We start from the raw sequence: 17,162 nt of genomic DNA, 5'->3' as shown, positions 1-17,162 counted from the left end.
TATTTATTCATAGGTATTTTACTTATTTTTGGTTTATACTTTCAATTAATATTATTATTATTAGTGTTAGTATAAATATCATTTTTTATCATAACCATTACTGTAACTAGCGTAATTACATTCATAAAAATAGCAATCACCTAAAATGCATAACCCACATTACTAACCTCTCAGTGAATGAGGAAGTATTTAAACTAAATGAGGACTTTTATAATTTAGTGTTAGGATATAAAGAAAAATTTTAATTCTTTAACAGTAGTAATAATAGAAATAATAAATGTAGTGGGATGGACCATAACATATAGAGAAATGGATGTCTTTTAATGCAATTATTTTGGTTGTGGCTTATTTTAATACAATATTTATATGTACATTTTCATAAATGTTTGTCTGAGTAGAATTCTACGCATGCATAAAGCATCAAATGAAAGTGAAACATGAGAAGCAAATCAAAATGTCCGAAAATTACCTCAAGATTGTGTGACCCAACCTAGTTGCCAACGTTATTTTAGTTGCAAAGAAGAGTTATTAAGTCAGAACCTAGTTTATTTGGTAAATAGATAATAAACAGCTTTCTTTATTATAATACAGATGTGACTAATTCAGAGAAGCGTTACTTTCATCATTCGCACATCATCATTCTCGTAATGCAACACTTTGTAATTTTGGTTGAAATTGAAAGTGTGAAACTATTTTCACTTTCTAATGAAACCTGGTCGTTGTAGAGAAGTGTATTTCAAATAACTATAGCTGGTTGTTGAGATGACATAGAAAATATGTAAATGAAAAGTTTATTTGACATGTTAATTGATTTGATTGTTCTGGTCTTAACATCCGTTGGTATTCATCTGTAATTGGCTCTCCTGTTCAATCCATGGAATATTGAAATGATACTCATCTTGTCCATTTCACAGAATAAGAGTATACCAGAGAGCATCATAAGGGGGATGAGTCTGTGAAACATGTTAAGGTTATCTTGAACAGGAAAGAGAATATTATGATTTGCATGGAGAGTAGGTGTTGGCTCATTAAAACAGTGTAAAATATTCTTTACTCTAGTTTACTATAGATGTAACGAACGCAGAAACACACACACACACTCATAAAATTGATAATAGTGAAAACAGCAAACATACAAACACAAAGTTCAAGCGAAACAAAATGAAGTCACCAATTTCGCAAAAGTTACTAAATGTAGTCAATACAGGTGCAAAGCATACTTTCTGTAGCATAGTCATGCTATAAAAAATGGTAAAATAACAAAAGTTAGTATGCATCACCAATGTGGCGAAAGTAAAGAATATGTACACCTGGTGTTTAGGGTTAGGGTTTTTGTTATGCCAAGAGCAGATGGTGTACGTATTCTTTACCTCCACCACCAATGTAAGAAAGTACAGAACGTCAATATTTATTTGGAACATGTACTGAATGTGATAAAATTCACAATTGAATGAATGTCACGGTGAAGAAAGTGGAAGTTGAAAAAAATTCAGAAGTCATAATTCAGTTTTTCATACAAAAATAATTTATTTTACAATTTTGAAGCAAATGCTGAACCAAGTGTATAGAAAGTGTATAAAGATGCTGCTGTTGCGAACGTTAATTTAAAACATTTGCTGAAGGATGTATGTAGCAAGATATAAATTAATTTGACATTACTCTTTATTTTTTAACTATGTAACATTATAGGCTGTAGAATAAATACTGACTTAACGCAGTAAAAAGGTTGTGCGATGTTGATGACCATAGTGATGAAGAAGCATAGGAGGCATACAAGGACTGTTAAAAAAAAAACATTATTTTGAAACTGGTTAGGAGGAGTGGAATAACATTTCTGTAATTATATTGAAAGAGCCGCTGAGGTTTTCTACTTCGCCAGGTTTCCGAATTTGTTATAATAACCAGAATAACATTTTTTTCAAATGTATTTGCAAGTATTGAAAGTGCTGTTAAATCAGCCAAATCTTCATGTTGTTAATACTTGAAAGTGAACATTGTTGTACTTTTGAAGTCCAGGCCACAACTAAACTAAACTTTCAAAGTCAGCGCTTTTCACTGTCGGGTGGGGGTGGGGGTAAAGTTACATACACACACGCACACATTAACACACACTTCAAGCTTATCTCTGTCCCTGGGTGTGTCTGTGTCTGTCTTTAGATGTGTGTGTGTGTGTGTATCAATCATCGCATAAATGTATGTATACTGACAGACACATACACCGTCACACACATATACTTGTCAGTCATCGGCCTAACATACGTAACGAACACGCAAACACACTCATATAGAAAATGTGATGTTATCATCGTTGTGGTGGTGGTATAAAATGTTTATGATAGATGACTAAAAGAAGAATGATCATGTTAAATTTTTGTAATGCAAATATGTGAATAAATATATAGTTTAGTTAGTAGTCAAAAACTTACTGAATCTTTTTTACGTCAAAATCAGCAACTCGGTTTTGGAATGCATAAGGAACATACGCACACACACACAAACTCTCTTATAGATATAGATAATATGTAGACCACCACTAACCACCAAGTACAAACAGTGGGAAGAGTTAAAGATAGAAATTCAGTGCAATTAGAATGCAACATGGAATTACTTAAGTGAAGTTTACCAGTACTAGTATCTCTGTCTAAGCTTGAGTACTGTATAATAGACTGGATAGCCATCATCTATTGCAGGTTATCAAGGCTACCAGTAGTTTCATTTAGAGAGAAATCTCTAAACATTTATCAGCCCTGCCACATTTTGGATGAAAATACAAGAAGCTAGACAAATCACACCTGTTTTCTATGGTACTATTGAAATTACTATTCAGAAAACATTCATTTACCCTGCAGCAATTCAAAATTTGCACAACCATCCAGTATAGACAAACAGGAAAATATGTAAAATGGTGGAAAAAATTTTGTAAAATCCATGTATAATTTCATTGACTGTGCAGCATTGTATGAAAGACGAAGTATGTGTGAGATAAGATTCCTCATGAATAATTTGATACAGGATCAAGATATGTTTTACTGATTTCTACTGACATGGGAAGTCTGATAATAAAATGACAGCAGTGACAGTAAAGTGGTTAAACAGTTGACCTACCTGCTTATAGCTAGGTGAACTACTAGTAGCAATAAACCATAGTTTATAGCTATGTGTTGAGATTTACTTCAGACATTTCATTGATTTTTGTCTATGAGAAGTGACTTAACTCTTTCTGCTTTAGTTCACAAAGCCATAGGGAATAATTTTAGGTCTGGGAATGTTACTTGGTAGATTGGTGTCCTGGACATGGAAGTTCATCTCTGCTTTATGCCACTATGCACCAAATTTTAAGGTGCTGTAGATAATGTTGATTTTTTTTTTTTTTTACCAGATTGTTTATATTAATACTAAAACTGTTTGATATTGTCTTGAATTCATTCTAAATTCGGTTTTTTCTTTCTATTTTGTTTTAAACTATTTACTTTCTGGTAGGACATATTTATTGAAGTACAGACCTTCTGTATAGAATTTAGTCGAATCCGAGAAGCAGCTGCATTATTTCGATTATTAAAGAATTCCGAAACCAATGGCAGTGGCAATGAACAGCAACAGAACACCAAATGATTGTAAATTAAAAAAAAAAGGGTAAAACAGAAACTTAAGAAAAAAAATAAAATATAAAGAGAAATTGGTTACTTATTGAATTTTATGAGTTTATTAAACTCTCTCTCTTGGAAGTATTTCTGATTGCCCATGTGCTTTTACTGAAGGACAAAGCAATAATGAATACATAACTTTAGTTACTGAGAGGTAAGTAATGTTAAACTGATAAAACAACAGCTGGAGAAGGGGTGACCAAAGCAAGATTTTTGAGCAAAGGATTTTGTTTTCAAAAGTTAATCTTAGCTTGTATAAGAAGTCTTTAAGGTCTGGCCTATATTTCTATTCACGTTTATTAATTATAGCATTCGATTACTTTTTTTTCACTTCAAGTATGACTTTTAAAAGCTTATTGGTATTAGATATTGATGTTTATGAAACTTCAAAATGCGAAAAAAAAAACATTTCTTCATACTTGGTAAATTAATCTTTGCTAAAACTTTGTATGTGTGTAGCTAGGTAGGTTGGTAGATAAATATTTTTTAGAATAGGTACACTGTTTCCTGTGTCATAGAACACAACTAAAAGGATTGGCATCAGAAAGGATAACTAACTACAAAGACTGTCTGAAAAAGTCCCATTTAGCCCTATTGCCAATATAGAAAGGTGGAGGTAAAATTGACACTGTTTTGCAGAAAGAGCTAGAGAAAACTCACATCCAATACGTTTTAATATAAATATATCAGGCAAATTTATTTAAATCCACCATAACAATGGTGGTTCTCTTGATATGGTTCTTCTCTACAGAACTAAAGATCAGTTTTATGACTCACTTGCCTTGATCAATCTAAGCAGAGAAATCAGCCCAATTCCATTTTTAAAGCCATGTAAACTATAAATGCAAGTCCAATAAAGAAATTCAGTTCTTCCAAGAAATGAATGTAAGAGCATTTTTATATTTTAATTTCCAGAAATCTATATAAAATGTTTGGTGTGTTTTTGATGAATTTAAGTACTTCTTAAGAAATTATTTTTAATTGTTCACCAAATTCGGTTGGAGATGGCAGTCCTGGATACATTATGAGTTCTGGAAACTGTGCTTGCTTGCTTGGTACAGAATGTTGCACAAAATTTTTAGTTAGCATTCTATTCATGACCATCTTAGCAATGGCCTGGTTGTCAATCGGTTTAGTCCTTGGAACCAGTTGATGGAGATAGTTTCTACAATAGTGGAGATATTTTTTGTTGCACTGGTAGGATGTTTGGTTGCTGTCAACCTTCATTTTGTTAGGCAAAGTTTAGCAACAATGTTCTAGATTAAATCCTTAAACATTGGAATTAATGCTAAGTTTGTAATTATTGAATTGTCTTGTATTGTTTAGTTGTAACAGAAGTCTCTAAATGGAGAGAAACCACTTCCTTTCCATTTAGAGACCTCTGTCTCTATGATCTTAAATTTCTGCTCCTTTAAAAAAGTCTCCATATAACCATACCTGCAGTTATTTCATATTTTTTAATAGGCTACAAACTTTTAAAGAGAGAAAATAGAATTAAAGGTCTATAAAGTATGAAAATTGAAGAAAAAAATAAGGTTAAGATTAAGCAAGACCAATTAATTGATATTGTCGCCGTTCAATAGAACCAAAAATTTTCGTACCTTAATGAAGGAAACTAATCACAATAAAGTGCTGACGGTGACGAATTTAATCAAGACTACCTCCATCAGGGAAAGATAAATAGTGTTGAACAAGGCTTAAAAATTAAAAAGCAAGGGCGGCAACTCAAAACATACAACTAACAGTTGCCAAGGTAAGAAAATCCATCTCCACCTGCTTGCTGTTGGTGCTACTTTTTATAATCCTCGGGAGGTTGTGTCAAGGGAAGCTGAAGTCAGCATATTTATGAAAGAGTTTTAAATGTAATAAGGTCATGTTAAACTTATGAATGAAGGCTACAACTCTGAAATTCATTCTGATTTATGTAGTTTTAATCCCAAACAACTTGTAATGATATTTTTCTTTTAATAGAAACATAATTATAGTTTGACCAAATAGTGTGCAAATTATCTTCAAACTGTAACAGTTGTATGATACTACATACATAGGGCAATAAACGTATCTGTCAGTATTATGAGATTATTTGATGTGAAGAAATATTTAGAGAAGTAAAACAAAACAAAATACAGACTTAAATTTTTAAATATTGCTGATTGCCAGTAAAAATATTATTCATAAGTCACTTGTACATATATCGTTTCATCTCACAACCAATATCTTTTTGCATCACTCTAACTAAATTTGTCAAGCTTTTTTTCAAGAAGAGGTTTTGTATATTTTTCATTAAGTAATTTCTGTTACAAAATTTTACATTGAATTCCAAGAATTCTTTATTCTCTTGATTTCAACATCTTACAACTATAAGTGTGCTGTCTTCTGCTTTTAGTGCCACTACTAAAATGGCATGTTTCTCAAAGCTAGCTGGTCTCTTGCTATCTCCATTATGGGACTGCTAACTCACTCATATCTCTTCTTCCCCCTCCCCCATGCCTCCACATTAACCACTGTACTCAGTACTCGCTCTCCAGAATATCAATCTCATGGAACTTCTTTCCCCATCTACTCATCTCTTTTCTGCAGGTGTTGACTTGCAGCCACTTAAATGGAACATTAACAACATCTATCTCAGAGGGCTGTGGGTACTGCACCTTCCCCCAGACCCAACAGATACCATTTCTGGTGAGTTCTGTTGATGAGAGTAAAACTGGAGACTAATGTGTGATGATCATCACTAGAAAGGAGTATTATGTCTAGTTGCATCATTACTTCAGGTGAAGTACATAAGTGTAGCAGAGTAAGAGGGAAGAACAGTATCTTATAATATTATCTTCTTGATGTTTTGCTGCTATCATTTCAAGCCTGATGAAATTGGTTCAACTTTTGTATACTTTCTAAAACAATAACATAGCTACAATTTCAAGAATCAAGTGAGTCAACTCTGTATCTTGTTCTTGTATGTAATGAAGTAACTTATAGTATACAAGTCTGCACATCCTGCACTCTGGTAGTGCTCCTCTGCAGTTACAGACAAGTTTGGAAATGCTTGTTTATTTGTAAAGAAGCGTAAGAACTCCTGAAAATGATGGAACCAAAGAATAGTACATTCTGTTAGTACAAAATCTGCTTTTCTCTTCCTTTATGATGATCCATAATTGAAATGTAGAAATATTTTAAACATTTACTTTATATGAAAAATCGGCTGCAACTCTTAACATTCCTTTAAACTTTTTTTTAGAATATCTACTACCAAAGCTAGTAAAACATTCCTTTAGACTTGATGTCTCTCAAAAAGTGTACAGCTTCATAACATCAGTTACCCTCTAAAGAAATGAAACTATTCTAGTATTTATATATTTGCTAACATCCAAATGAAAATACTCTCATATTACATATTTGCTAACATCCAAATAAGTCGCTATGTTTTCTTTCTCCATTTTCTTAAAATGATTTTGAAATTAGAAATTTCTTTCATCTTTTCCTCAGAATTGGGCTTGACATCATGTGTTGTTTGTTTATATTTTTATTTCCATTATCACTGTTGGAAACTGATTGTATAAACATTGCTTAATAAATCAATGTTATTTATTTTTTACAATAAAATTGATAGAATTTTTTGTTGTTATTTGTTATTTAATTTACCTGGCTAAATAGCCAAACTTCTTGTACTCAGGAGATGGGTCACACATATGTATATATATATATATCTACATACAGCAGCAAAAAGTTTGGAAAGGTGTAATACCTTACTTGATATGGACTATGGGGGTTATATTGCTTCATTGCTATATTTACAAATGTTTATCTGTTGTTGAGAATTTATCTCTTATCTTTTACTTGTTTTACTCATTAGACTGCAGCCATGCTAGGGCACCGCCTTGAATTTTTACTCGAATGAATCAACTCCAGTACTTTTTTTATATTTCAAGCCTAGTACTTATTCTATCGGTTCTTTTGCTGAACTGCTAAGTTACGGGGACATAAACACACCAGCACTGATTGTCATGCAGTGATGGGGAACAAACACAGACACAAAGATACATACAAACAGATATATACATACATATATCATCATTTAATGTCTGGTTTCCATGCTGGCATGGGCTGGATGGTTTGACAGGAGCTGGCTAGGTAGAAGACTACACCAGGCTTCAGTGTCCCTTTTGGCATGGTTTTTATGGCTGGATGCCCTTCCTAATACTAACCACCCTGTCTACCAAATCCACTCACAAGCCTTTGGTTGGCCCAAGGCTATAGTAGAAAGAAGACACTTGCCCTAGGTGTCACACAGTGGCACTGAACTCAAAACCATGTGGATAGGAAACAAGCATCTTACTACACAGCCACATGGATTTATTTCAAAAATCAGCCAGAATTTTCCTAGTAATTCAACTTTATGTAGGTTACTAGATGGTATCAATTTAGCATATTTTATGCTAGATCTAGCATTTTTTTTCAGCATTTAGCAGAAAATTTTTGAATCTAGCATTTAGCAGGGAAAATAGGTTTAAAATTATTTTTAGCATTTTTCTCTGGTCATGACATTTCCACAATACTTACTCTTTTTTCTTCTTTTTCCTCCTTTTCTACTTTCGTTAGCCAAATTTTAGTACTATCAGCTGTTGTTGAATTTTTCTTTCACTTTCATGAAACTTCAAATGAAAGTTTATCAAAAGGAATTTTATCAAGTTATGAACTTTTCCAGCCTTGCTCCACATGTCTGGATACTGAGTGGGTGCTGGTGGGGTGAGGGGGGAAAAGATAACTCATATCAGCGCCTGAATTCACTACACAATAATGTAAATATGTTGCAGAGAGTGAAAGTATGGAAATTCGTCCTAACAATGCTTTATTCTGTAGTGATGAATTTTTATCATGACAGGTTGACTGTTTTAAAATAGGTCTGCATTTTTTCATGCTTGTTTTGGATTATATACCTTGTGTAGATGTACGGGGGTGGTAGAGTCTCCCCCTGTATATTTCTACTTACTTTTTTTTCTCAAGTATTGTAGTTATATTTGTGGTTTTACTAATAGATATTAAATGTAAGATTGGAAGTGAAATATGATGTTCCCAGGTATATATCAGAACACAGTTTTAGGATTTCTGCAGATTTTACTTTTCCATTTATAAGTTGGCCATCCCACATCCTGAATCAATATTCTTCCCTTCAAGAATTTGTAAGCAGCAAACATAAGAAGTGCTAACGGTGAATGAAAGAATTGTTAGTGGCAAACTGATAAGTTGTTGTTTTCAATTTTATATCTTTATTAATCATTCAATTTATTTTCTTGCTTCCCACTACATTATAATGAGCGAAAAAAAACAAAGTTGTACCAGCAAAAATTCCGAAAGGAATGACTTAAGATACCAGCATTTACTAAGTGGTTGTGTGAAGTACCTAGTGACCAATCAAAAGCACATTGCAGATGTAATATGTTGCCAAAATATTTTCTATTAGCAAGCCACTATTAAGCAAAGAAACATAAGGCATCAACTCCACAACAAATGATTCCTCTTATCAATTTTATTAAAACCAAAAATGATAAGACATCTATGCTTGAAGCAAATTTAGCAATGTTTATTTGTTGCCACTCATCATTTAATAGCTGTGATCACTTAATAGAGTTATGTAAGAATTACATGTTAGTGATATTATGTCCGTGCAAATATTGATGGAGATTTGATTTCTGATATAGGAGATAGAAAACTTAGCCTGTTATTAGATGAATCCAATGATATGTCAATAAACAAGTTGTTAGGAATTGTTATAGTAACACTCACAAAAAAGTGTTACATACATATCTCAGTATGTTATCTTTAGAAACATGTGATGCAGATGGTGTTGTAGATGCCTTAAAAATTGAATTAGCGAAAAAGAAATTAGATATAAAAAATTTACTGGCTATAGGAACCGACAATGCTAGAGTAATGATAGGAGTCAACAATGGTGTTTTCCAGAAATTAAAAGAAGTTCCATCATTACTTCTATTTACAGTTGGCAGTATCCTACACTTGTGTTGAATGCTTGTCCATAAATTAAAAATTTTTAGTATCCAAAACCTATAAATGGTTCTCTCATTCTTCAACAAGACAAAGTGCCTACTAACAACTTTACCTCGCTATCAATGATAAAGAGCCTTTGAAGATTTTGAATTCTTGTACAACTAGATGGCCATCAATAGAATCAGCTGTAAATAGAATTTTAAGCCAATGGTTTGAATTGCAAACTCACTTCCAAACTACAATTACAAAAGAAAAATGCTTTACAACACAAACGTTACATGAAATGTTTTGATTCTAGGAATGAACTTTACTTTTTATTTTTGCATCTAATTTTAAAACATGTTCAGGAAGTGAATAAACTATTTGAATCAAACACTGTCGACAAAACAAAATTACTTGAAGATCTTTCAAATTTGATCAAATCTGTTGCTAATGTAGAATTGATCCACTTGATCCTGATGCTTCTATTGAAAAATTTCTGGATCCTAAACCAAATTTAGGCTACAGGTTCAAGAGAAAGACAGCAGAAATGATTATCAAGAAGGCTGTAACAGTCACTGAAGAAAATAATATTCACAAAAGAGCATAACAATTTTTACTCTGTCTTTATAAAGAGCTCAAGCACCGTTTGTCAGAAAATATTAATATACTGAGGAATATTAAATGTTTTTCAGTAGAAAATATTTTGCAGCATTTCAAAGAGTCAATTTTACCTGTCTTAGAAGCAATGTATTTAAATGAAGAAAAAAATTGCTTCAATTGAAATTCAGTTTAATAGCATTCATTTAGTTAAATGGACAAATACGTCTAATACTGAGGCATTCTGGCTGGAAGTCTTGGAATATAAAGATGCTACTGGAGGAACTCCTTTTAGAGATGTTGCAAATTTTGCCATTAATCTATTGACATTGCCAAACTCAAATGCAGAAGTTGAACAGTTGTTCAGTAGTATGGGTGTAATCAAATCAAGATTGAAAAACTAAATGCATCTTTCTATGCGTAGATCAATACTGTCAATAAAATATGGCCTGAAAAGATATGGCAAATGTTGCAAAAACTTCGATATTCCAAAATACATAATTAACAAGACTGGGACCTTGAATGTATACGGAAGTCAAGACCTAGGCACTGCAGATAAAAGTGAACAAATCAGTGAAATTCAAGAAATTATTTTTCAATGCTGAATTTAACTAAAGAAAGTAGATAAAAATTAAGCTTTTTGATATAATTAGTCTTTAGCATTTTTTTGTATTTTTTCTGAAATTTAGCATAAAATTGTGATTTTAAGTTGGCAATACTGATCAAAGGTTCCCAGATTAGTTGTGTTTAATAAGAAACAACTTATTTGCCTAAGTTTTAACATCATCTCCTTCAATATAGTCACACTGTGCAGCAATACACCAGTCCCAATGTTCCTGCCACTTTTGAAATCCATCCTGAAGTTTTTCGTAAGTGAGTCAAGGACCTTCTGCAATTCAATTTGATCTTGACAATGGTGTTAAAACGGTGACCTTTGAGCTGCATTTTCATCTTGGGGAAGAGATGGAAGTCTGCAGGTGCTAAATCTGGCGAATAGGGTAGGTATGGAAGTGATACCATGCTTTGGACAAGAAACTCACATGTGAGGAAAGCTTCATAAAGAATCCAATTCTTTGCACTCCACAGACCAAGTCACTTTTGCTGAATAGCCTCCCTCAGATGCTTCAAAACATTATGGTAGAACTCTCAGTTGATGATCTGGCCCTGGGGCATGAATTCTCAATGAACAATACCACATTTCCAGGGGTGACGCTCGTGGCAGATTTCCAAATTGCTCATTGTCTTCCAGGGACATCCTTCTGCTTTTGAAGTGCCTGTGCCACTCGAAACATTGATAACCCATTGCCTCACTGCCATAAGCTTGCCAAAGTATGCTCAATGTCTCTAGCAGACTTCCCAGGTTTAATGCAAAATTTCATGTTGACTCTTTATTCCCATCCATGACAAAATCAAAAACTACAGCATACACATGATCACAAAAACACAAATTTCACAACTTGCAAAGTAAATACAGCAATGTCACTTGGCATACTGCCTCATGCAGGTCACTGCTAGCTCTCACTGCACATACAATTGTGTGTTGCCACTACAGAACTAGTCCAGGAACTTTTTGATACCACCTCATTTTGCTCTCAGAGTATAATTCTTATTATACTCTGAGTTAGTCATTCTGCATGTTCGTTAAACAGTCTAGAGAAGATATGGAAGTTGAAAGATCCTTCAAAGAAGTATTAGTTAATGCACGTGATGGAAAGGGGGAGAAAGAGAACTACTTTGAATTTTTATGAGACAACCTTCTATGAGCCACAGATAAAATCTGCAGATGAAGCAAGGTTCTCACCAAAACAAAAGGTGGCATGGAGAGAGAATGGTACAGTAAAAAGAGCAAAAATACTTGAGTCAGCCCTGGGAAGATTGCAAGAAAGTGGCAAGTAAAGAACAATAAGATATACATAGCACAGGGAAAATTTGAAATTAAGATGTTTTACCAGTGTTTTGTGATCAGAGAACAAGAGACATGAGATATTCCAGATTGCAAAGTAGTGTATTAGCTTGAAACAAGACATCATTGAGAAAAACATGTAGAATGATAGTGGTACACTAGCCCTTACTAACACCAAGAAGAAAATGTTTCAGAAATGCTACAAGTGGTTGCAGAATGAGAAGAATGTATGACTACCCCAATTAGTGCCAACAGGGGGACCAACAATTAAACCTGATAGCTTTACAGTCAAAAAGCACATGCAAAATAGACTCTCCAATGCCAGCTTAGCTTCTGTGACCTAAGAGACCTAATTGATAATAACTTGTTGGATAAAGCTCAGGGAGTTATTACCTCAACCAGCAACAAGGGATTTTCGTTTACAGTGAGAGGCTAATTGTATGATACTTGTGTATGAAGTATAATGTTGCACAGTAGTGAGATGCAGGATTTGTGAAGACTAGAAATAAATAAAGTGGATATACCTCTGTTGGATGTATAATACCAGTGTGCATGTATGATAAAGAATAAATAAACGGAGAGAAAAACTGAATATATGAGGAAGCAGATGTATTGCACAAGAGAAATGTCTGTGATGGTATTGCCATGTGATTTGTATGGAGGAGGACAACTGTATAAAGTGTTATAGTCACAAACAAAAAAACCATGAGATGTTAACATTAATGTACATACAGGCATGCACATGATGTATAATATCAGGGAAAAGATTATTTCTGCTTACAGAAAATGAGTCAGTAAAAAATCTATAAGGTGAACCCAGTGTAAGTAGTAGATGCACAAGAGATGTAATGGGATCACATACAGGCTATCAGAAAAGGTAGACATCATATGCAGCAGGTGCTCCAGGTCACTAAGCATTAATAGCTCAAGAGAAAAAAATACCCTCAAATGTCCAGATGGTTTCCTAGAAATGGTTAATAGCTTTTGTTATTAAAATTTTGTTACTAATTTGTAGTGTTGGTATGTGTTCTGAATGTGTAAAATGGGTTTGAGAAAGTGCAGGGAGCTATTATCTTTACTGGCAACAAAAGGCTTTTCCTTCAAAGTGAAGGGCAGCTGTTTGTGTATGAAATGCATTGCTGTATAGTAAAATAATGTAGACCTTGAATACAGAGGACCTGCAAAAGCAAGTAAGAAATAAACAAATTTGCTTCATTGGATGTACTATTTCAGTGTGTATAAATGAACTGAGAGACAAACTGGGTATAAGAGAAATTAGATGTAAAGTGGGAGAGAGAGAAAACTGTGATGGTATGAGATCAATACATCAACAAAACCAATAATAATTGTTTCTGATTTAGGCATAAGGCCAGCAGATTTGAGGGGAGGAGTTTAGCTAATGTCATTGACCTCAATATATAACTGGTACTTGATATAATCAACTGCAGAGGGATAAAAGGTAGATTTGACCTTAACAGGATTTGAACTCAGAATGCAAAGTTCCAGAAGAAATATCAGACTCTAACAATTTTGTCAGTTCACCACATAATACTGCAAACCACTCGTTCTTTTCTTCTTCAAGACACAAATCCCTTATCCCTTATATGTAAGCCATCTCAGCAGTCCAAGCTATACTCTACATTCAACTTCACAGTGAAAGCTGATATCTACACATATGAAGATTTTATTCTCTCCTCTTATCTGGATACAAGTAACAATGACATTCACTTATTCTGCTTCCACACAATTTCAAATGCATCTGCTGCACTTACAGCTCTCAAAACTCCTCCATCCACCACCAACTCCTCTTCAGCAATATCTTTGTCTGTACTAAGGATATATATCTCACTTCACCCATCCCTAAAGTCATCTTCTGCAGTGGCTTCAATGGTCATAACTCTTCTAGTTCCGCACATGTCCTTCAATGTTTACTGCTCAGACTCATCCCACACTGGTACTGCTAATCCAAAAACTGAATCTTTTGTAATCTTTAACTCTCTACTATAATTAAATTTTACCCCCCACCCCTGCATACATTGTTGACTGACACACTAACACTAGAAACATCCTTGATTTCTTTCTCACTTCCCAAACCATCCTCAAGTCAATTACTAATCATCTCTGAACCTATCAGATTATCTGATTAATGCCTGATGAGGCAACGGTGAGATGATCCACAATCTAGCCACATGCTACACAATGCCTCCAACATCTCAGGTCCTATGACACTTCAAGTTTAGTTGAAACTCTGCCAACTCTACATTTACTACCTTTGCAGTACATTAGCTTCAGTCTTGACCCACCAAAAACAGCTAAACGAGTAACAGAAACCACCCCTTTAGGCACACCACACTAATATATCATGCGCAACCAAAATACATGTTGTTTACAATGCTTGAGCCAACTCTACAAGCTGAATGATTTTTACCTTTGACAACAATTTCAGAAAGTTCATCATTTGAAATACAAAAAAAAAAAAGGTGTGTCAATCAACCTGCAAGCTATTCAACCATCCAAATTGAAGCTGGTCTTTTCGGCTTCTTGCTAAAAGCATCTCTAATTTAGTTGTATCTTCCTACACTTCATTTCTCAGTCATGAGAGGCACCATAAAATACCCAGAGAGAAAGCCCTTCCACATTTTTGTGTAGAGTTTACAACACACTCAACACAATACAGATTAGCTGAAACTCCAAAACTCTCTACTCCATCTGATTCATTACTATCTTCACATACAAAGTGCAGAGAGTGTCTCCAGTCACTTTAAAAGAATAAAGTCACTGGCACAGACAGCATCCCTTCATTTACACTCAAACAATGTTCCCCAGAGCTATCTCACCAAACTCTTCGATCTCTCTCATCATTAAATATATGTGTGTGTGCACATATATATATATATATATATATATATATATATATACATACACACACACACACACATAGAGAGAGAGATAGAGATACACACACACATATATAGAGAGAGATAGACATACACACACACACACACACATATATCCTAGTCTTTGCAACAGATTGTCCCATTCCTGAGAAAGTAACACTTTTGACTTCTACTAATTACTAACCTATTACTTTACTTCCTCAATGAACAACTGTACAGCTTCCATGATAATAATAATAATGAAATTGTGTATAGTGCTCAGGTACGCTACAACTTAAGCCAAATCTATTGGAGACCTAGTGAATCTATTGGAGACCCAGTGAAGCCTCATTCTTGAGAAATTTAAAGAAAAATATGTTGTTATATTTGACATAGTAAATTATTGTCATATTTGGTATGCAAATCTTCTATCTAAACTGCTTTGAATAAGTTTCCTGTAAGATTGGTTAGATCATTGTAGTTGATTAAAGTGCAACACTATAAAACCACCAAGGTCAGGAAGGCACAAGCATGGACAGCTTGTCACAAACTAAAGAAGCTCTGGAACTCCAAATTGCCCAGGCAAATCAGAATCAAGTTGTTCACTGCAACTGCCGAATCAGTGCTATTACATGGCAGTGAAACATGGACACAGACAAAAAAGTTATCAAACGGGTGAAATGACTGCTACACAAGGGTGCTTCAAATGACCCGAAATGTGAAATGGCAGTGACATATAACAAACGAATGCTGCAACTATCTGGTCATTGCATGCACCACCCTAAAGTAGGAGCATCCAAGTTAGTCTTGTGAAATTCACTTCATGGTGATGTAAGAAGAGGAAAATGTCATTACACTCACATCGAGAACTTGATTGCAAACATTGGCCTGGAATGTATCCAGGCCCTTGAGGCAGTGATGCTGGACTGAGAAGTGTCGTGAGAGGACTTTGTTACTGTGGCCGAGGTTGAAATCCAGACATAATTAAAAAAAATAACCAGTCTTGGAAAGCCTGCAGATCCCATGGTTACAACCCTTCCTACAGACCCAGCTATTTAAGAGACTTAATGCACATTGTCAACAACTAATGTAGTTGTAGCAAACTCCACAACAAACTAATAGCATAGTTTTCACATCAGGAAGAGTACTCAGTAAAGCAAAAGTTCTGAAAAGGAAAAATTACTGGGACATGCAAAGGACAGTTTGTTGTTACAGGCTGCAACTCACATTGCTCCTATCACTGTGCACTCATTAATGACCTCTCTGCAACACTTCAGAACATTATAATACCATCCTAATACATTATTCTTCTCAACCAATTTAAGTGTCAAAAGCACATAGACATAATAGTAGCAGCAGTATCCTTAAGATCTCTAAAACTTATGCAAAGATTAATAATAGCAGGAGCAGTAACCTTAAGAGCTCTAAAACTTATGCAAAGATACACATCGTCAGAGATAAATACACTTCCATTCTAATTAAATTTCTCTGTTTTGCATTTGATGTGACTAACATCAGAAAGCTATGGGCAGATTTGACAACAGAAAAAAAAATACCATATTGTACATGATAAATTACTGCATGTTGTAGTGCATAGTGTGGGCCTCAGCTAAAAGGTGGCATGATATGACTGCAATACTGGATCCGCTGACCATGTTATAAAACTTCTTAATCAAGGCTGGCATGAGCTACATTAAAAAAAAAAAAACTCAAAAAACTATAAAGCCTGTATATTGCTTCAGTAAAGAAAGCAACCCACAGTTAATCAATCCTTTCTTTTTAGTACTGAAAAATTCTTCCCCACTATCCTAATGAATCAATAGAACGTCTGACCAACTCGATATTAATTAAAAGACTTTCTGGCTATGTTGTATTTAAAAGAAATGCAGTAGTAGTAACAATAATGTAAATGTATTTAATTTAATATGTATAAATATGAATTGTATGTTCAAATACACGTGCACACAGAGATAATATATACATAGATAAGATTCTAGATAATTCGTAAATACTTCTCGATAATTCCATAAATGGAGAAGAGGTTCACTACAGAGAATTTCTCTTGCAGCATTTCCACAGAAATTTAGCTTTTGTTAATGAATGAATTAGCAGATAATCGATTTAGAGTTGTCTCCCTTACGTAATCCGGTAGAGGGC

The 17,162-nt window shown here is 34.1% G+C and overlaps 1 protein-coding gene across 1 annotated transcript in view; it reads left to right on the top strand.

Moving 5' to 3' along the window:
- The window catches only part of LOC106872963 (CCR4-NOT transcription complex subunit 11), a 35,871-nt gene extending 28,613 nt beyond the window's left edge, over positions 1–7,258 (top strand). The window contains exon 12 of the mRNA XM_014920151.2: positions 3,481–7,258. Coding sequence (XP_014775637.1) covers positions 3,481–3,612 — 132 coding nt within the window. The 3' untranslated portion in view covers positions 3,613–7,258. The remainder of the gene's footprint in view (positions 1–3,480) is intronic.
- The last annotated feature ends 9,904 nt before the right edge of the window (positions 7,259–17,162 follow it).

Source organism: Octopus bimaculoides, chromosome 15 (assembly GCF_001194135.2).
Source record: "Octopus bimaculoides isolate UCB-OBI-ISO-001 chromosome 15, ASM119413v2, whole genome shotgun sequence".
NCBI classification, from domain to species: Eukaryota; Metazoa; Mollusca; class Cephalopoda; order Octopoda; family Octopodidae; genus Octopus; species Octopus bimaculoides.
The sequence above is the reverse complement of the archived record's forward strand: the minus strand, read 5'-3'. Positions and strand labels throughout refer to the sequence as shown.